General features: G+C 39.0%; 1 protein-coding gene across 1 annotated transcript in view; it reads left to right on the top strand.

The window, feature by feature from the left end:
- SPOCK1 (SPARC (osteonectin), cwcv and kazal like domains proteoglycan 1) overlaps positions 1–22,109 on the top strand; it is a 306,342-nt gene that overhangs the window by 181,650 nt on the left and 102,583 nt on the right. Inside the window, exon 4 of the mRNA XM_054217393.1 lies at positions 350–464. Coding sequence (XP_054073368.1) covers positions 350–464 — 115 coding nt within the window. The remainder of the gene's footprint in view (positions 1–349; positions 465–22,109) is intronic.

Raw genomic sequence — 22,109 nt, 5'->3', positions numbered from 1 at the left:
GTGAGTGTATTTTGGTCCACCATAACTTTTCTATGAAATAAACAGCATGATATAGATTATTACACCAGAACTTCATCCCAATGCATCATCTCTAACATTAATGTGAATGCCAAGTTAGACTCAGATCACCGTTCAGTAATCGGAATCTTTAAGCTCTCCATCTATCTTTCTACCTAAACGTCTCTATTTAACGTGCAGCCTGAGAACAGCGGCACATACTATAAAGTGGCGAAGTATTTGTTCACTCAGATGTGGGGTTGTTCATTCCAACTGTTTGTCACCTATCAACCAAGAGATAACTTTATATGCATGTCTCACTTTCTTTTTTAATATGTCTGGTTTTTTATAGCCCTTGATCCATCCAAAGATCCCTGTTTGAAGGTGAAGTGCAGCCCACATAAAGTGTGTGTCACTCATGACTATGAAACTGCCATTTGTGTAAGCCGCAAGCAGCTGGTACACAGGTAAGGAAACTTCATGTTATTTGAGGGTTCGGCGTCTTCACAGAGGTGATGATGAGAAAAAGTAAAATGAGAAAACTCTAAAGTGAACATTAAAAAACATAATTTTAAAACATACATATATCAAACTGAAAAACGTCAGTAGAACTTTGTAGAGCATCTCCCCGGGGAGTCACATAATTACAGAAAGCTCCAGATGTAATTGTTGAATGACTGAATTAAGAGCGAGTGAAATAGCTAGTATGTTAAAAGCTTTGGCCAAGATCTTCAAATACATGCTTAGTCAAGACTCAGCATAAAACTGAAGAAATAAGCTTCTCCACTTGCCAACAGCTGTCGAATAAAACCTGTACCACTGTAATGGGCAACGCTGAATGGTTGTACTTTAAGAAATGGTTGTATTTTAAGAAAAATATGTTGTCTTGCTTTCATTGCATTTGACTAATGAATCTGGGAACTGGTCTCCAATTTCTTTCCCTACTTAGTAGGAAAGCAAAAATTTGCCTGTAACAACTCAGGTCCCCAAATGTCATTGTCAGCTGAGGTTTTAGTTCCACAACTGTTTAAGCCAAACTGAATTCAGGATGATCTGATTCCCATGTACCAGTACTACCTCTCATCTTATCTCACTGCTACCCATCTGAGGAAGCTAATCCAGTAAAAAAAAAAAATAAATTGCCTTTGATTTATAATACAAAGTTAATGTTGTAATGTGCATGAGGCGGTATGTTTAACCTTTGGTTTTCAAAATGGAATGAACCCTAGAAGGATGTTAGGAGTGTGGCTATGTGCAGTGCTTACATTCTAATGACTTTTTTGGCATTATGTAGCTTACATTTTCTAGTTAGGATGGATCTAAAGCGCTTGCATTATGTAGTAGTCCTTATGATATATAGACACAGATGTTGAGCCAAATGCTTTTTGAGCTATTTCCAGTATTTAATGTCCCAGAAGTGGTCAAAATGGTACAGAGTAATGGTATAGAAGAGGAGCTGAATATCCCTTTTTCCCAGAAACCAGGCAGTGTTTCATGTGATCTCTCTATGATTCCTCCACTGCCTGCAGCTATTTCAGCTAACCTTTGAGTAGCACTATGACTATGGAGATGAATAGAAAAGTACTGAAAACTTACTTTGAAAATTCTCCAAACAATTTCCAGCAAGTTTTATAATGCTGAAAGAACTACTGCTGATGTCTGATAGTGGCACGTACGTCCCCAAAGCGGTTTTATTCTCGAAATATCTGGCTACCCTTGCCTCAGAGGGTAGACATGTCAATGAGGAAAGTAACTAGGCCAACTTCTCTGCTGATTTGAACCAGTGGAGTCACACCACTAGAGATTTTCATCTTTGGTCCCACAACATTCTGTTCTTTTTTCTGTGCCTGACCTGAATACTGCTGTGCAGCTCACTCCAGTCCTATTTAGGGCTGTGTTAATCAGGAGTAAATGCATTACAAGAGGTGGAGTTGCACCTATTTAAAACCAATGAAAGCCTGAGTCCATTGGTGTGGGCGCATGTGTAGTAGGAACCATGGAATAACACAGCACCACTGCGGTTGCGTTGCGCATCCGCAGTGCTTTCAGGTGCGCTCAGAAGGATTTTCCATTTCATGCATCGTTATCAACTTGCTGCAGTGGCTTTACAAAGCATGTAGGCTCAGCAAAAAGTAATCAGGAGAGTAACATCTTGCGTTATTGCTGAGGCTTCCAGGCAGAGCCACGCTGATTTGCGTCACCTGCTTAGCTGGTGTGCTGAAGAGTTGCAGCACAAGGAAACTGTATTTTTCCAGGCATAGTGTAGCTGACTTGGAAATCACCAGTGACAATGCAGTGCCATTTTTGTTTCATTTCCTTTGTGCTGGAATGCATGCTTTTTAAACCACCGCAGGAATACAATAACAGGGTATAAAATTGAGAAAACTCATGAAATATATGAAAACTTGTTATTTTACATTTACTCAGACCCTGGCACCGTGAAGGCTAACTCGTCCTGTAAGACTTTCAGGCAGAGCAAGCCTCATGCCTTTGGAGTAAGACCCACATCTGGCAGCACAGCTGTCCCGTACTGCACAGTGATGTGGCTTCCATCCTGCCCATGGTGGATCTGCTGGATGCGGGATGCCCCGACCCAGCTGGCAGGGCACGTGGGGTGGGTGCGTGGGAGAGCAGCTCACGGTGACGGTGGGTTTGGTTGTGGGTTACCCCAGGGTGCCAAAGGAGCCCACCAGAAGTCCCATGCCCCAGGGGCTGCCTGGTCCCTCCTGTGCAGCCTCCTCCTTCCCTGTCCCTCCTTCCCTCCTCTCCACAGTCACTTGGTGACCAGCCCGGGGTCTTGAAGATGAGGGAGAAGGTGTCCCAGAGGTGAGGAGAGGGAGATGAGGGAGAAGGTGTCCGAGAGGTGTTTCAGACAGATAACAGCGTTTTGTCAGCACATCCTCTAAGGCGTTTACAGTACAAATTGGACAGGGCATTAAGAGAAAAGGCAAGACCGAGCAGTGATTGAAGAGTATGTAAAAGATAAATTTGAAGGTACCTTCTTACATGCTTAATAGTCCTTGGACTAATGATAGAGCCTTATGAAATCTTTTGTGTGGATTAAAAACCCTTTCAATTTGGCCATGATCTATGAGGAAGAGTCTTTATGAGTTCAGTTTTGCATGAAATGCAGTAGTTAATATCTCTCAAGGATTTCTCATACATTTGCGGTCCTGTTAAAACTTTGCGCCATTTGTCTCTGCCGGTGTTGCTAGTGCAGCTGATGGGAAGGTAGGATGTCACTCTTGGGCTTTTTTGAAAAGAACAAGGAAAAAACAGGACTGATGAAAAAATTATGGGCATATTAACATGTCCAGGGTTTACAGCTCTGTTCAGTCCATTTAACTGGCAATCACCAATTAGTTCATCACTGCAGTGTATGTCACTCACAAAGGTAACCAAGTGATGTCTCTGCTTCTCTGCTGTGACTTGGAAATCCAACTATTTACTCAGTATTTCTTCAGTACTTTTGAGGCTACTGCTGCTGATAAGAGAGGCTGCTGCTGAATTCCTCACAGATTTTTTTTTAAGATCTGGACAAGTTCCCGGATAAAACATCTGTTCTTCTAAATTACGCATCAAAGGCTTGGTGTGACCAACGTGGCAATGTTGGCAATTACACTTAGCCACAATAGGCAGACAGAGCTCCCTCTCTTCCTTTACAAATCCTGCGGTCTATACACCATTCCTGGTTAGGAAAGACCCTGTTGAAAACAAGTCCAGTAAAACATCCCTGTATGTGAAATTGAGCATTTTCATACCACTGCTGTTCTGTGTGCTATTTATGTGCTTCAGCTTGTATCCAACAGAGAATTCATGAATGAAGGAAATTAATAATTGCAGGAATGTGGGTGACCCACCTGCTTTCAATAACTGCTCGGGAGCATTACAGAAAAGTCTTTGACCACAGCAAATGCACTTTTAGGGATTTACTGAAAAGTTGTGCACATAAGCAAGGATTTTAAACAGCACTATACCTCAACGTCTGTGTATTAGATCAACAGTTACCTTTTAAAATGCCCTAAATATAGAGCCTACAAACCCTAACCCTGTTGTTTTGCTGTCCTCTCTGAAGCCTGCTCGTCTGTGTTTTCTCTTGCTTGGCTGCTGGGTGCTAATGAGGGCTGGCACGACACCAAGCCCTCCTTCGGGGGTAAGATCTTCCTGGGCTGAAAACCTGACTCCCACGTTTTCGGTGGCCTGACCGATGGGAGGGAGGGCTTGTTCCTAAACTCGTGATCTTTAATTCTACGTGGTTTATGTGGTAATGTTTATCGAAGCCTGAATACGTGAGCAATCTATATGAGGTGTTGTAACAGAAGCAAACCTGGGAGATGATTAATTGTCTTTGGATCTACTAATAACACCAGTTTGTTCCCCAATTAGCCTTGCTGCGTTCATAGCTTTTTTTTCTATTCTCTTGTTCATTTTCATGCTGATTCAGAAATAAATAGTTGTTCATTTGTGTGTTAAGTACAATTCGGGGAAGAAAGCTGATCCCAAAGGGAACTTTACAAAATAACATTGTTCAGCTTCCTGTTGGTATATTTATCAGTGTTAATTATATGTGTTATATATGTATGTATTTTCTCAAAAGGGCTGCCACAAGCAGCAAGATGGTAGAACCCAGACAGTAATAGGGCAAGACCACACTGTGATTTATTCATTTTTTGTCTTTCTCCATGGAGACTATCCATCTAGTTTTTCTAGTAAGCTTTTATTTCTTCAGAATGTTTCCAAAACAAAGTGTCACTATTTCTAACTTCTCTGCAAATCCCTACTTTTCTTTCAGTTTGTGCTAAAATGAAGAGGGAAGGGATGTGCCTCCCTAACAGGGTGAATTCTCCCCCATTTCATTGAAATCTTGGTGCCTTTTTGTAAGCTGGCAGATGCAAGGCAGGCAAAATAATGCAGAAAATTTGGAAAATCCGCTGTAAAAATGCGATTCTTTCAATTATTATTTAATCTTAGCTGAGGAAAAATGAGGTTATTTGAAATGGTGCTGCAGTAGAGCACAGTTCCTTCATCCATCGTGGGTAGGCAGCATGCCAAAAAATTTGTTCTGGGACACTGTGGCCTTCCTGGGGTAAGAGGGTTCCATGACTTTAATGGCGTGATGTGGGACTCCACTTAATAATTTAGGATAATGCAGCTCTCTAATAAAATCGTTATGAAGATTAAATTGTTAATGTATGCACTGGACGCAGAAAACATAAATATCAAAATTATTTTTCACATCCCCAGAGTTTTTTGTAAGTTCTGGGATGAATTCACAGTTATGAGTTAAGTTTTACTGCACATTTGTTTATGGGCGCCAAATGAATTCTTTTGTTGATTAACATTTTCAGAGTTAAGGGAAGAAGACTGCCCAGTTCGGAGCAAAAATCAAATCTTTTGACCATTGTTCCAGAGAAAAATAACACCATTTCAAATCTGTTGGATTTTTTTTTTTTTCAAGTAACAGTACAGCAATATTTATGTCTCTCTGCAAACTGTCTTGGCGTCACTAAATCTGATTTTCCCTAAAAAAAAAAGAGTGTTTTCATGCAAAACATTTTATCCACCTCTAATGCTGAGCATTGATTTCTCTAATCTACTGGCATAGATTTTTGCTTCAGAAGACAGAGCATTGAAATATTTGATTAAAACACACACTCACAAAAAACCAACTGATTGCATTACGGTTTTTTGCAAACAAATATATTGTACTGGGGAAATTGCCAAAATTTAGGCTTATTATTCCCAAGGGTACCTCTGGCAGAATCTGGGAGAATTATTTTAATCCTCTGTGAATTAAAGTTCTAGATATGAACAGGATGGACTAAATGGCATTTTTTTTTGTAATTTGTAAACTATAGTTCATTACTCTGCAAAGACTATTATTCTTCCTAATATCTAATCACTCATGGTACATTGCACAGTTTAACTGTAGCTCATGCTGTTTGTCCAGAAAAATAAACGAGAATCTGGGAAAATCAAAGAGAGAGGGGCCTTTGAGGTCACAGCCAAGTACATCACATAATGTGATGTGCAAGTGGTGTGCAAGTGATGTGCACAAGTCTTTAGAGAAAACTTGAAAGCTTTTAAAAGTATTTATCTCTGGACTGCCTGGCAGCAAAGGCATGCCTCTGCCACGGTGCAAAAGCTTTGGATTTTGCAGCAGACAAGTAATAGACACGTGGAAATCAGGAATGTTTGTTTTTCTTATGTGAGCTAGGTTGCCTTTTAATAAGACAGAGAGCACATGGTGTGATTTGCCATCAATCCACAGGTGCTCAAGGGGACCACTGACTATAAAGAGAGAACAGCATAAGAGGCTGGCACTATCCTTTATTCCCCATTACAGTTATTTTTTAAATGTTGATTATGAAAATTACGATCTAAGCTTGAACTCCCAAAGGTCAATAGCTTTTCCTCCGAGACAGTCTCCATCTTTAACAACCCGGGATTCAGTCCAAGGATGCTTAAATATTGGAACAGCACTCACTGGTTTTAAAATCAGGTATTACTCTACTGAACAGGATCGTCTGTAAACTGTAAGTCTCACTCTCCAAGTGGTCCATTTCTCAGTTTCAGCACTGCCTAAGGTAAATTGCTTTTAACTAAAGAGACCGTAGGGAGAGTCTGTGGAGGGACTAGCCTTCATCAGTCAAGATGATATGAGCTAGTTCTCTTCTGAATCATGAGAGTGACCTACTTGCTGTTCAGCAGTTTCTGTACGAAAACTCTCCAGTTTATTATTTTCTGGAGGAAGCTGGCTATGGTATCTCCCCTCAATAGACAAGACTTCGTGTACCTTTTGGGCTGTTTTCTGGCTTTTCTGAGCTTTAGATTCGCTGTTGATGTTGGTGTATTTCAAAACTCAGAGGTAAAAGACCCCTGAACTTTAGCCAACATGTAGAAGGAAAGATCCGCTTTCCTTAAGTCCAGCCATCATCTTTAAAGCTGAATTCAAATATGGTTCCTGACTCAAAGCAAAAAGTGCCCGAGTTTTACCCAATGCATTTTGATATTTCCATGCATTTTCAAACTTCCACAGAAAAATGTAGACGTGCTAAAGTATGGGCAGCCAGAGCGCAGATATCTCCCATGGAAGTTGCACGAGATTGTCACCAATAGGCTAGATGTGAAACTTTCTGCAACCCGAGGCCAATTAGCCACTCTGCACTTCTCTCCCCAGCACTCGTTGCCAGTCGTGCTTCATCAGCTTTAGAGCTCATTAGAGTAGTGCAAGGTGACTGTCTCCTATTGGACATGAGTAATTTTTGAAATATATGGTAGTGCACAGCTCTTATTATAATGGATTTTAAAGTGTGAAGTCCTCAGCTCTGTCTGCTTTGGCAACAGCAATAGACGAACGTGTTCTTGGTATCAACAGCGGATTTACTGTATTTTATTCACAGTCACCAAGCACTTGGCTGCTGGGGTCAACGTCTTACTGCTGAGGTCATTGTCTTTTACTCTGCATCTCCTGTCTTACTGTGCTGTACTTTACTGTGAGGATGCTGCAAGCACAAAAGGGAACACAATGGTTATTGAGACATTCTCCCGCTGCGTAACTCCTTTTGAACCAGTGTCAGAGCACTCACTGGAAAACACCTCAGTACCTCTGGATACCTTTACTATCATCAGGAAGTTATTATACTGAATAGAACAAGAAAATAACCTATTATCTTCTGAACTTTAATTAACATTTATAAATAGTTGTGCATTTAAAGATAATATTATTGGATGGGTTGAATACTGCTTTGTAATATTCCTGCTCTTAGTATTCCTAGTTGTACACTTTTAGCAGTATATAAAGATGTACCAGAAGTGACTTCTTGGATCATGAAGTCCAATCCCTCCGCAACAGTATCATATACACTTTTTCATCAGACTACCAAGTTTTGTCTTAAATATAATAAGGTTTATTGCCCCCTCCACTCTGTTTGGAAGAATCCTTAGCATCTCAGCCTTTCTGGTTAGAAACCTGCTAATATCTAGCCTAAACTTATAAAAATCCAGCTGAAACTTCTGGAGTTTTCCTAAATGGTTCCTCAGTATTTATTTGGAAATAATGACCTTCTGTGGTTTTGCTAGACTTAGCAAATGCTCTTACTCTTTTCTTATAAAAAAGCTGCCTTAAAAAGACATTCCTCTTGACTGTCTCAGGTTTCCTTTGTAGCAGAGCTCATTGGGCTTGTCCGCTGAGATCAGTAAAGAAATGAAACCCAAAATTATCACTTTGTCTTCTTGCTATTTAAACTCTTTACACACCTTTAGGTATTATGTTCCGTCTGAGTCATTGCTTATTAAGATTTTAATCTTCATTTCTTAAATTAATCCCCTCTTTCAAGAGCCTGTTCATCCATGCCTGCTTTAAACCTGTGGCTGTCCTTCTGTGAGCCCCAGTAGAATATCTGCAATTCGGAAGTCCATATTCCAGGTGGGCTTTCAACTGAGCTTTCTGGAGAACAGTTCTGGCTTTGATCTTCTCTGTATCTCTGGAACTGGCTCCAGAATTGGGTAGATAGACGTGCAATCTGCTGTTTCAAGGATTTGTACGTAGCATTCTTCATTTGTTTTCGTCCTCACTAGAAACATACAATAGCCAAAATTACTTTTCTCTGAACAAAACATTTTTTATTAGCATGGTAACAAAAGGAGGGGGAAGAGGGAGTTTGAAATAAATACAAGCCATGACTAGCTGAGTATTACATAAAAACTGTATATAAAATTCAGTGTTTAGAGCTCTCAGATCTGACTAATATGAAACTTAAATGTATAATGGGGGAACATGCATGTCTGAAAGTCAATGTGTGAATGTTACTGTTGGACTCAATGATCTTAAATGTCTTTTCCATGCTAAATGATTTTGTAAGTCTATGATACATTTGTGCAGCAGATTCATAGGGAACACAAGGAGAACTTAAATATATGAAAGATAAAATAAGGTGAACACAATGTTTCTTCTTTAATAGTTTTACTATCTCAGCAGGTTCTTTTGTTGACTGCAGAATTGGTCATATATAAACCTCTTGATATAGCTCTTATCAACTTGTAAAGAGCTAGCATGCAAAGCTAAATTAGCATCCAAAAGCTCCTGTTTCCCTTGAGATACCTGGAAGAAGGCTGAGTTAAAAGTTCAGTCACCTCCTCCATGGCATTTATCTGTTCCTGACTTGGATTGTGAGCTGTTTGCAACATACGGAACATTGGCTTTTTTGTTGTTTGGAAAGCTCCTCTTGCTCACTCTGAAGTGAGCAAGAAATGAAAACAGTAATTGGTATAAATGTCATCTGCTTGGCAAATGTCAAGAGTTTTGCCAACAAATGAATAATGAACAAATGAATAAAGTTGGATGGGACTCGCTGCCTTTGTATCGTTGTCTTGTAAGAAGACGTTAGGCTTTGCATGTGGAGTAGCTTGGTAATTCTTGTGTTTGTAATGCTTTTTCAAACAACTTTAATACACCATCATTATGATTATTACTAAAATGCAAACAGGTAGGTTTTAAGATGTCCCACATTAAGATGTGGGACACAAGAGGACAGTTCTGCAGGCTCTCCATATACCTGTCAGCAGTACCACATTTGACCATTGACCTTGTAGGTCACATGCGTGTGTTATTGCCCTGAGCTGTTGGCTTTCTCTGCAACTACGTTAATCCTCACAGGACTCGGAATCTGCAATCTTTCTGGGTTTCCCATAGCTTGGTAGATTAAGGATCTATTTCCCAATTCACGCTCTTTGTATTTTCTATATGCTAAAAATCTTAACCGTAGAATTGCTGGAAACAAATTTGTAATAATATTTCATACATGTCCGTATTTTTGCTGTTTATCCTTATCTTAAATTGTTGACTAATCCAGTCAGTCAGAAATTATTCTGTAGTGTTTACAAATGACCTCCAGTGCTCCAAAAATTATTCTGTATTTATACAATAATCTGTTTACTGGAGATTCTAAATTTATTGCTGGTTTTTGCTGTAGAAGCCCCAGGACATGAACGCGTTCAGTGGAAAAGTCTTTTTAGTGCTAATAAAAGGCATGCTTTTGTAAGATTGGGACTGATGTTTACAGCAAAGGAATTTTATTAAAGCTTTTCTTCAGTTTCCAACATCCCATTATATTGGAAGAAGTATTAAATGGGCAGCATTTGAAAATCTGCCTTTTGATAAATGGCATTATATATTCCAATTGCAGTGAATATTACAAACAATATATTTTCTATGAAATTTGCAAATTAGGCCTTAAAAATACTGCATTTCATTTGATGCTGGTCAGTTTGTTGCTTTTTACAATCGTGCCTCTTCAATATGGTGCAGCCTCAACACAGATAACCTTTAAACCTACCAAAGACGGATCTTTATTGTTTGTAAAACAGTTCTATATTTTACCATTACACTTTGGAGATTTTCCAGTTATTGCTTCTAAAGCCTTTCAATAGCAGCGTAAGGCATTGATAACAATAGGCTAAAATTCTGATCAGTTGGGCCAGACTCTTCTTCTAAGCCCTTTGCCTTGGATAGTTCACAGCTTTGTGCCCTGCGCGTGTGGCTCTGTTGGGTGGGAAACTTTGGCTCTCCTAAAGGTGGAAGTAGTTTTCTGGAGAGTTCTGCTGAATTTCATATCTTGTTCAGCATCCTTCATCATTCCAGGCACAAAACTTCACTAGAAAAAATGATGAAGCCATATCCAAGACCACCCTGAGGAATTCATCAGCAAGTATCTTGGCTTTCATTTTTGAGTTAAAGGTTGCAAAAAACTTATACTGTGAAGACCTTTTCCACATAGGTTTGCCAGTTCCAAAATACGTTAGCAACAAAGGCATAAATGACAGATAATACACAAAGTTGAAAAAGGTAGTCTTAGAAGTTTTATCCCTTTTACAGCCATGCAGTTCCATCTAATAGTACTCTTTTGAAAGAAATAGCATATGAAAACAATAAAAAGGAGCTTCTTGCATCAATCATTTTCTTATTTGATGCAAGTTGTGTTATCAAAATTAACTTTTAATCTATTAGTTCCTGCTTCCTTAATATTTCAATTTTTATCATTCTCTTTTCATTAATAAGCTTATGATTGCCTGCTTAGTGCTCTGCCAGAACTCATCAGGAGCTCAACCTCCAGATTTTCAATTTAGTCGTTTTATATCAGATTAATTCAACCAATGAACCGCAAATAACATTATTTATGGACATGAGCCACCAAAGTACAGTCTGTTTAGAGCTCTGTGCATAGGGAGTACTAATGATGATTAGAAATCAACCCAAAATATTTTGCTTCTTTAAATATGTCTCTTCAGGTATCACTGTTCCACTTACAAATTAACTATAGAAATGCAATGCTGTGCCATTAAATTTTTAGGCGAAAGAGTAATACCTCAGCACACTTGTGAAAGGTATATTGCTTGTATCTCTAGATTTAAACCAGTCTTATAATATATGATAATTTCATTCCCAGGGGCATCTTCTGCATCTTTAAAAAAAAAAAAAAAGGAAGAAAAAATCTTTATATTATTGTGTAAAACTTTACACTTCTTATTGTTCAGCCAATTTTTTAAGGGAGTCAAGGAAGGAAACGCCATGTCAATGTGTGTTGTAATTACAGTCTGTATCACCAACGCAAAACTCATGTGTGATGTCTCTAAGAATTGGAAGAGGTGATCAGATGTTTAAAATTTAAAAGCTAAAAAGGAAAAGAAGGAAGTTTTTTTCTGTGGTTTGAGCTTTTCCCCTTATTCTTTCTCCCTTGTGTCTGCTGTGAAAGTCAGTGCTAAATTCTCCCTGCCCGTAGTCAAAACAGATCAAATTTTATGTCATAACAAGCCTCTTCATGGTTTCTAAAAACCGAGGAGAGTTCTCCGTTCAGAACCCCACAGCTCTCAGGGTTTGGCCTGGTGGATTGGGTGGTCTGGAGTCTGTGAGCAGGGAGTCCATGAGGCAATGTTGAACCCCAACATTCAGGTTCCTCAATGGGAAAATATCGATTCATTAAAGCCTGTCTCAAATGCCTGTAGAGTAGGAGGCCTTGCAGGGTCATTTTATATTTGAAGAATCAATATTCACCTCTCTCATTGTAAATTCAGTGGCGTATCTTTTATGAAGGACAGTATATTCATTCTAAGCCATTTAGCTGGCTACAGTGTAGAGCTGTCTAAAATAAATAAATAACAAATATGTCATGGTAGATTCTGTTACATTAATGAAGCATAATTACCAGGAAACATTTCCACAGATCTGTGCTATTAAATCTTTGTGGAATAGCGGGGGCAGGAAGATTAACAAATTTTCAAATTAGTTAAGAGAGAATTATCAAACCTTCATTTTGCTATCAATTATTGGATTTATGTTCTCTACTTTAACAATTAAATTCTAAAAGATTAATTGCAAGTAAATACGGAATATTCAGTGATTGCCATTTAAAAAGTCAAAATTTCTAGCAGATTCCACAGAGTTGCTTCCTACTCTAATTAGTGTATTAAAAAAGAAAGAAAACTTGTCTTGGAGCCAGTGTAAAACTGACACCTCTGTGAAATCAAATATTGCAGTTGGGTACAGTACTTAAAACTGTTTTGGTTTTTTTTTTCATTTTCTTGGATTACCTCTTAACTTTGTAGAATCATCTGTAGAGTCTCTGCTGTCTCAGTTTGCACTCAGCTCCCTAATGAGAATTTTTTCACACTGGAACATTTTGAGAAGGTGGAAACAGAAATGAGCTTAAAATGAAACAAGCTTTCAGCTATTGAGTAGACATGGTCTGGAGTTTTCTAACAAAATGGTTTTCCTGTCAATTCAACAAAACATTTCCTAGGAATGTACAGCGTAGTTCTTGACAAGAAAGTCTCTCACTTCAGAAATGTGAGGGGGATGGTAAAGAGACCTTGAATGTAGAATGTAAAAAAGAGAGGTTCAAGCCTTGTGACTGAGATAGAATAGTCTTCTGGATCTTCTGATACGTGGTTACTGGCGTTTCTTTATCGCTTTCCCTCAAAGTCTGCAGTTTTTATTCCTTTCTCTTGGCATTAAATGGAGAAGGGATTTGGTCTCATCAGAGCAGGTGAGTGCCCTAGTCACTGGGCTGTCAAATTGGTATCTGCCCATGTCTGACCCAAAGAATATCTCATTAATTATGCAAAAATTCACTCAGTTACGTCATTCAGCTGGGACCCAAGCTCTACTGAGAGGGTGCTGCTATTGTTAATAGCAGGGTAAATAAAATCCGCTCCCAAGACTTCCCAGCGTACCATCTTTCAGAAGTCAGTAAAATCAGACTGATGTAGTTGTCACCTCCTGTCTTGATGGTATTGTGACAGAGAGAAAAAGACTTCACTGAGAGGTTCAAATTAACAATTTATTTGGACTTCACTCACAGGTCCGATATGGCGCTGTTGCAAGTTCTTATGGATACAATGGAAGAATGCACTATTGCTATTTAAGGGGAAAAGAACAAAACAATTCACAGACTACGCTATTGCCACCTAACAAGTGATCCCGAAAAGTAACAACACAAACTACCAGCGCGCTAGATATGAATACCTTAAACGAGTGCACAAATCATGATCTTAGAGCGTGCTAGACATCATATGTACATTATTAAATCACTTACCCTCTCTCTCTCAGGTAAGGCCACTCAGTCCTGGGAAGTTATCTTGCACAGCGTCCTGGACAAAGGGGGCAGAATCTCCTACAGGCCAGCTGTATCTTTGGAAGATTGCCCCATTTTCTCCCCAAAACTTTGGACTTAAATATCCTTTTTCAGGACTGTGCTTGAATGGATTACACTATCTGGGATGGTTATTTCCGGTGGTTTATGTCCCCTTAGATAGCAATGTTTATTTTGTGAGGTCTGGTCTCACACTCACAGAATAGTGGTGGGATGTGACTCGGGGCATTTTGTCTGTTAAAGGCACCATTCGGGTTTCAGTTCGGGTTTCAGTTCTTACTGTAATGCAGTGTTGAGACCACCCCGGGCTGAGCCATTTCCACAGCTCCCCCCAAGTTATCTCTGCATAGAAAGGGATCAGTAAGCGTCTGCCGAGGCGAGATGGAGCTGAGTTGAATGACAACTCCCTGCATCTCACCTTTTGTGTTCAGAAACCGGTTTAGCCAGGTGCTCCCATTCAGGTATGACAAATTTATTTTATGCTAAGGTTGTGAAGAGAGTCTATAACATACAGTCACCCCCAAATGACTTGAGTATTCAATTATCATTTGTACCTAGAGAAAATAAGACATTATTTTCTTTCATTATTATCTCAAGGCACAGACTATGGCTTTGTTCCTGGAAAAGTGTCGGGAGACATTTTCTTTCCTCTTTTCTTTATTTGGAAGTGGTCTAGCATTGCTGCTTTTGTATTTCATTTCTACAACAATAGAGACGTGAAACATATTTGATTATGATTTCTGAAAGATAAAGTCCTTTGTCTGGGTCTTCACTGGTTTCTGACAAATACCAACTATTAAAAAAATTCCCAGTCTCCCTTCTTTTCCGTTTTCTGGGACAGTATCTTTAATAAGTGGATATTGCAAAGAAGACTTTCCCAATAGCCCTCAACTAGCCTTTTTTCTTAGAATTCTTTTTGCATACTGAAGAATAGGCAATTTCTATCATTATGTCTCTTCATACTTTTCCAGGAAAAGCAAATGCTTCAGAGTGTTCAAAGGAGTTGCTACTAGACCTGCAGGATTCAGGGAAAAAAAAAAGTCACAAATCTTGTGAACACTTAGTGATGTGATCACTCTAACTACTGCAGTATTTCCCTTATATTACGTTTTAACTCTAGCAGCAAAACTTGTCTTGAAATAAATATTCTCTGACACTCGCTGTACTTTTCTCCTGTCTAGATCTGCACTTTGAAAAGAAATTATTTTGTCCTTTAATGAGGGCGTATATTATCTCCCACATCTGAATAAACATGCTCCTACACAACATAACACAGTTTTAAAATAAAGAACAATTTTTGTACCTTGAGGCTCTTTTACAGCCCTGTAAAATTTCAAAATTATGTTACTTTTCAAAAAAAAGGAAAAGACACCTGAGGACTAAGGCATGCTATTCAGTTCATTTGAATCTCAATTATTTTCACTGATATATTTTATCTCCTGTGTATTTTTATGTATATTTATTTGTCCTCTGGCCTAAACCATATTCTTATCTTTAGATTTTTCCCGTCTTTTTTTCAGCACTGTACTTTGGAGAAACAGGACTGTCCTGACAGTTCTGTTTGGGATTAGAGCAGCTTTCTACTGCAATCCCAGTTTTGACCCAGACTGAATCCATCATCTGTACATGCAGCTACTAAAGAGAATTGTCTTTGTACCGTCCACACTCAAACTATATAAAGTCTAGGAAGAACCAATACGGTTTGCTTATGCTAGCTTTATTATTCTAACTCTGTCACAGCTTTACTATGATAATATCTAGAAAAATGTTAATATGTATGGGGAATGACAGTTGGGAATTTTGCTTTGCTGATTTACCTAGCCTCTAGCTTTGATCACCACATAATCCATCTTCCTGTTTGAAACAAAACAAACCATTCTAATTAGTTGGTTGTTACAATCAGTGATCATCAACTGTGGAAGACTAAAAGAAGTCAAGAGAATATGGGTAGTTAAGAGTTGAAAATACTAATAAAGAGTCAAACGTGCTCCTCTAGCATCCAGTCTCTTGACTTGCTCAGAAGACAACTCAACAGATAGAAATACAGGGAACTTCTACGTCCTCTTCTTTTTCTTTTCCCTTCTTTAGAAATTCTTTCTTCGTACCTTATTGGCATTGAAATTGATGGTCCATGTTGAACAGAAAGGACATTTTGTAGTTTCATTGTATAAATTAGTCTGTTCATTCTTCATTGCTGTACATTGTAATGCTCTGTGCCATTATTCTGGTCAGTCATCTGGCTTTAAATCTCTTTCAAGTCCTTTGACAGATTTTCTAGTCTTAGCTAATCCAGTTTACCTGAAGCCCAAGACTGCCAAATTGAATTACTCTGCGGTCATTCCTGTTTAGCACCTCATCCATAGTTAATTTCTTGAGCTCCTGTGTTTTATCTGTGTATAAATTTTTCATTTGCAACAATATTTTAGCTTAGCAAAGGAAGAGCTCAGAAGTCTGAGAGGTTTTTTAATTAGTTCCTTTGTTAGTTCAGAAATTTTTCCTTCATTTTGAACCAGCTGCCTGTATAACTGAGGTTCATAGTCCTTTCAGAAACTCATATTCCAGTTTTTGATGAAGCACAATGAGAGCTATTCATTTCATAATGAGTTTCACCCAGGCCTTGACAGCACATCAGCAGTATGTTGAGTGCTGAAATGTGAACCCTGCCCTCTTCACAGCTGGGTGGAGGAGAGCTCCGTCACCGAAACCTTACGATCATGATCGTGATCAAGATGAGATAAATTGGCTGTAGACTCTTGGTCAGAAAACACAAGCTGAAGTTTCAGTGTTCCTGATATTCAGTGGTCTGTTTACTCCAGTTCACCTGGTTATAGGGCTCTCTGCTAAGTTCTAAAGGGTAGGAAAGAACTGAGGATCACACAGTTGTTGATATATAAAGCAGCTTTACAGCTGCTCTACTGCAACCCTCAGAGTAAGATTGAACAGCCTTTGGCTTACTTTATATGTAAGGAAATGCAGAAGGTATCTCGGAGCACATAAATTACTTTACACTTCTGGGAAGAAACAAACTCATATTCTGTATTTTACCTTTGCAAATACCTCCTTCCCTCTCTGAAAGTGTTATTTACTTATGATCCAGATCACTGATAGGTCTAAAGGTAAAAGTACATTTTGTATCCTAAATCCTATACAGACTGAAAATAGAGAAGAATAGATTGTAAATAAACAAACTGTGAGAATGATTGTTCAGGTGATGGGAAAGGAGTTTAGGAAGAAGATAGAGGACATAGTTAAATTCATGACATTTTCCTCTTGGACATAGTGGAAAGCAGAAAGATAATGTGCTATGGCTTGTATCGGGGAAAGGAAGCCTCTGGTTAAAGAATAAGTCCAGATGATGAATGTGATGACAGGGAAACAGTGACTGAAAAATAGAGAAGCTGATGTAAGAAGAAATATTGTATGCTTCATTTCGACCTAGCAAGCTTCTAATGTGGACAGGATGTTTTTGAGAAGAAATCACAATCATAGTACAAAGAGATGAAGGGTAAACCAGAAAGGACATCTATAAAGTTTCTCAGATTTCCAAGGATTCAAGTGTAGAAATATAAGAAGACTGGACTATTACAGGTAAAGCACCAAAACGGCATTGAGAGACCATCTAGAGAGAATATAATACTTAATATGATACTTCCTAGCAGAGATGGAGAGAACATTTAAGAGTAGGTGAAGAAATAACTGCTTCTCCAAGGGACGTCATTTTTGAGGTTGAATGAAGCAGAAGAAAATTTCAGAGTTTGGGGGGGAAAAGTGAGAGGAAAAGGAGATTGCTGGGGGGAGGTGGGAGCAGAGCAGTCAGAGTGAAGGATTGGAATCAAAACAGTTAAATATGGTGAGTAAGAAAGGGCACTTCAGTTTTTTCCACAATTTTATAAATTTCTTTAACCAAGTCAACCATATCTTGAGAAAATAGTGCTGGAGAAGTCAGAAATGCCAGTCAGGCAGAAGGTATACCACAGACAGTAGGTTTTGAGAGAAGAAAAGTGTTTTATGAAGAAACGCAGCAACATTAGGGAAAAAAAGAATAGGATTAATTTGCAGTGAAAACAATTAGTGCAGTCCCTAGATTTCCACCAGAGCAGCAGAGACAAAGCAGAAAGAACAAGAAGAATAAGGTACAAGGAATCAATAGTGAGTAGAAGGAACAGTGGAGACGGGATTGAAAGAGAAAGCGATGAGAAAACCATCTGTGAGCTCACAGGAATAGAGCTCAGTACACAACAAAAACGTGGTCAAAAGAGTGGCCGTATCTTATGACTGAGATGGTTAATTCAGGATTAGGCCAAATGAGTTGATAGAGATGGAGTTCAGACCATTAGTCTCTCATAAGCTAAGTCACAAAGGACGAATGGGGACAAAACAGAGTGGTGAGGACACAGATGGGTAGTTAATCACAGCAAGATAAACAAAGGGAAGTGCATGCTGAATTGAAATTCAGGTGGGAAGGAGTGATTGAAAGTAAGGTGCCACATATTAAGCCAACAACATTATCTGCACTAAACTGATTCCTCTTTAATAACTCAGCAGCAAAGTATTTAAATATATTTTTTTACAAAAGCTGTAAAAGTCCCTCTAATGTTATGCTATAATATCTAAATATGTCACTGGTTGAGTCTCACTTTTTCACACGGTAAAATATGCTTTTGAGGAAGCCGCTATAAAATGCTGAAAATTTCACAAGTGTAAATGCACAGCTCCTTTGCATTTTAATGGCACCTTGAGCCTCCATGGGTAGGGGAGCCTATGGAGGCACGTATTTGAAGGATGTGGGAAGAATGGATGGTTTGTAATGCATGGTTGCTAGGCTTCAGGATTCAAGGTCACAGCAAAGTGAAATTTTAATAACTCAGTGGAAGTAACTCATGAAATGTATATCTTGCAGTTTCTGCAAGTATGTCGATTGCATTCATCTTCAAATTTTACCTAAAGGTGCGTTTCACCACGTGCTGTCTCGAGACTGGATCATGTGCATTCATTTAGTATTATAAATTAATGTAGTTATGTAAATTCTGTCTATCAGTTTGGGATCTTCATGAAGCTCCAGTCACCTTTCATTAAGACATAGCCCGATATAAGACGGGGAACGCTCTTGATGGCCTCATTTGAGAAGCTGGGAATGGTACAGATATTATGAGCTCCATCTCTAGCATCAAATAACCAGACAGGCAGCACTGAATATGTTGAGAAATTCATCAGAATGTTTAGACATGCATAGTACTGAGCTCTGTAAATCAGCAGTGCTGAATAAGCAACAGGAGCATTCGCCTATTTAGATGCTAAAAAGGATGGGATTTTAAAATTACCCAGATCCTTATAATATTTAGAACTGGTTTGGTTAGCATGCATTTCACTCACATTCATTTTATTCTGACATAGGAAACTGCATTCTGATTATTTTTCCAAACCAACCTTGAATAGTGGATTTTGACTACACTCTGGAGGTGGCTTTGGGATTGATTTTTTTTTTTTTTTTTTTTTAATTGTCTGTTGTTTGACAAGCCAGTTCTATTCAGAAATCATATATGAATTCTTAGGTAATGGATGCTAATTGTAAAAATCCTCAACAGCTTAATCTGCTGTAGCCTTCCTGAGAATTTAATAAGCCTCTCTCATAATAAAATGTGTCAGAAGGGGCAAATATTTTGCTAGCACAGCTTGTAACTGATTGTTGGTAGCATGGTAGCAAGTATTCACACAACAGAAGTACTGTGCAGTCATTTTTAAAAAAGAAACATTTGGTTTAGTGCCTTAAGGGCGAGAATTATTGCTATATTTTTTAAAATGCATTTACTTTCTCATCCCTACCAGCAATATGTCAGTTTTTGTGAGGACTGCATGTTATTCGCCTTAGGAAAAGCAAAATTAACATAATGAAGCAGAACGCAGCTGAGCTGTCTAAGGATGCTTGGTTTGGGGCGGGGTGGGGGGTGTCATTGATTTTCCCCCTGCAGTTGCAAATTGACAATAAGATTTCTGATTTTTTTTGCTTCAGAAAAAAAAAAAAAAGGGGGGAAAAAGAGACGCCACAACACACTTTTTGGGCAGGAGGGCTTTTTGGAGGGTAGAAGTAAGGAATGTCTTGCATGTGACTGAACCGTTGCCATTGCTAGAATTAATAAGACCAGGTTATAACCATACTGAAGGACCTAGAGCTGGTAAAAATCCCAGTGTGGGGCTGCCACCTAGTTCAGCCCGCTAGTTTGTCCCAACACTTTCATTCACAGCAGCTGAATGTCTGCAGAGACAGGAGACCTTGGGGTTTTGATGGTGTTAAACTTGACAGACCCCTGCGTTTGGCCAAGGATGAGGACCATTTTAAAGCCTGTCTATCTGCAGCTTCTGGGAGATTCCTCCATCATGTCAGAACTTTCTGGTGTTATTAAATGCTGCCAAGAAATCTGCCATGATTTTTAACCTAAGTAACTCGCACCTTTCTGTTCGCACAGCTACGCAGCCGCCCAGGGTTCAACATCGTAACTGGGAAGATGAGCTGTAGCAGGGAAATGGTGGAAAATGCCAGCTCTGCCACATTTGGTGAAAACAATTTTGAAGCTGTCTAATTGCGTAAAACAGGGCATAGTGAGCGAGGATCAGCTTTTCTTCCCAACCAAATGTGACAGCTCAGATTATTCTCACGTGCCATCACGCAATTCAGGTTCCTCGGAGATCTTGGCAAGCTCCGCCAGCAGGAGGAGGCAGGCCTGATCAATACAATATTTTAGTATCAAAATAATCAATTCCTGGTCAGAGAAAACATACTTTCATCCTCCTAAAAAGTATTTTTGTCTGGTAGCAGGGGATAAAAAACACGTAGGCTGTCACAGAAAGAAGGAAGGAAAGCCAGTGCCAACAAAAGTATTAAATTTGCTGCACACTTCACCTTTAAGCACTGAGCCAAGTTACAGCATCTCCCACAGCATGCGAAATCCAGGGTTCGGAAGTGGCTGCTGAAGATTACTACAAACTGAGAAGTGGTAGAGAAGATTTCAGCTTTAATTATGAACTTCCTGCTATCTCCCCTCCTCCTTTGAAATTCAAGGCACTTCATTTTATTTTCACATAGTTTGGTCTCTGAGATTCCTTTTTATGTTAGTATAAAAATAACGATGAAAAGGAAAATAATTCTCTTATGAAAATTCATGAGAACAGGCAGAGTTTAGAAGCTGTGTTATTTATTCAGGAGAGCATAATGACTTTTAAAAACACCAGGATTGTACGTTTGTGTGGATTTTTTGTTTTGGTTCTTTTCCTTTGTGTACCTTGCCAGTTTTCATATCTGTGCAGCTGTGGAGCATACGTATTGGGTCTGAAAGTTGCAAATCATTAAGAATTTAGATTCAAAAATAAATTGCCTGTAAGCACAGTAATCTGTTAGCTAAGAATGTAATAGGACCTTTCAAACACCATTTTTATTTATTAAAGTGCCCAAAGGCAGAAATCCATGTGCTTCACTAATGACCTTAATAAACAATCTTATCATTTTCAGTCCAGGAATAAATAAGGCTAGGTACTAACATCTCAGGATACTTGTGCTGAGACATCCTGATACTGTGCAGAACGAGTTCTCTTGGCAGTTTAACAGTATCCATATTTAAATGCCATTTTATAGCTGCTTAGACACAGGCCCTGCGGTTGTTTGAGGGGCCGTGCCCAACGAAATGCATTCGGGGGGTTCTCTGACTCAGTGTTGCTGGATCCCAGAAATTACCTGCAGCAGTGGTATCAAATCCGTCAGTCTAACAGACTACGGTTTTTCTGGCCTTCTAGGTTCTCGGAATCTACGATTGCTTTTCCAAATCCTCTGCTCCTATAAAACGCATAAGAAAATAAAAAAATAAAAAGATTCCTTCATCTTGCAGAACCAGTAACCTTGAGCACCCTGGGCCCCAAGAAGACCCTTTATTCTCTTTCAAGAGTTGGTTGCTAGCTGGACCTAGTAGCATCCATGCAAAAATCTTCAGGGCATTTTCCTGCAAGATTTGTCGGGATTTTTTCTTGCAAAGTGTATTGATATACCAAAACTTTCTTTCCTATATGTAGCTGACAAGTTCCTCCTGGGACGTTGTTTTCCCCATGCTTATTTTTATACTGCCTTCTTACTGTTGGTAAGAAATGGAGGCTTCACTCTTCCTTGACTTTTCCTCTTCCCTTGGAAATACCTATTTTTCATTTCATTGGAATGCCACCTGATAAACTTTCACCTCAATGGTCAAGATTTTCCTTTTCACTCTTCCCTAAATTTTTTATCTCCAACTCTGAGTGCAATCCAGTCTTCTGTGTGCAGTGGGCTTTCTGACAACAGTCCTGTGGCTACTGGTCTCCAGCAATGGACAGATTTAATTCCCAATGTAAGCATTGTTGTTTGAAAGAACAGCAAGCAAGTAGATTATCCATTTACCGTGGGAGAAAGTCTTGAACAAGCCTCATTCTGCCAGAAAGGTCCCC

The sequence above is a fragment of the Rissa tridactyla genome, chromosome 11 (genome assembly GCF_028500815.1).
Source record: "Rissa tridactyla isolate bRisTri1 chromosome 11, bRisTri1.patW.cur.20221130, whole genome shotgun sequence".
In the NCBI taxonomy this organism is placed as follows: Eukaryota; Metazoa; Chordata; class Aves; order Charadriiformes; family Laridae; genus Rissa; species Rissa tridactyla.
The sequence above is the reverse complement of the archived record's forward strand: the minus strand, read 5'-3'. Positions and strand labels throughout refer to the sequence as shown.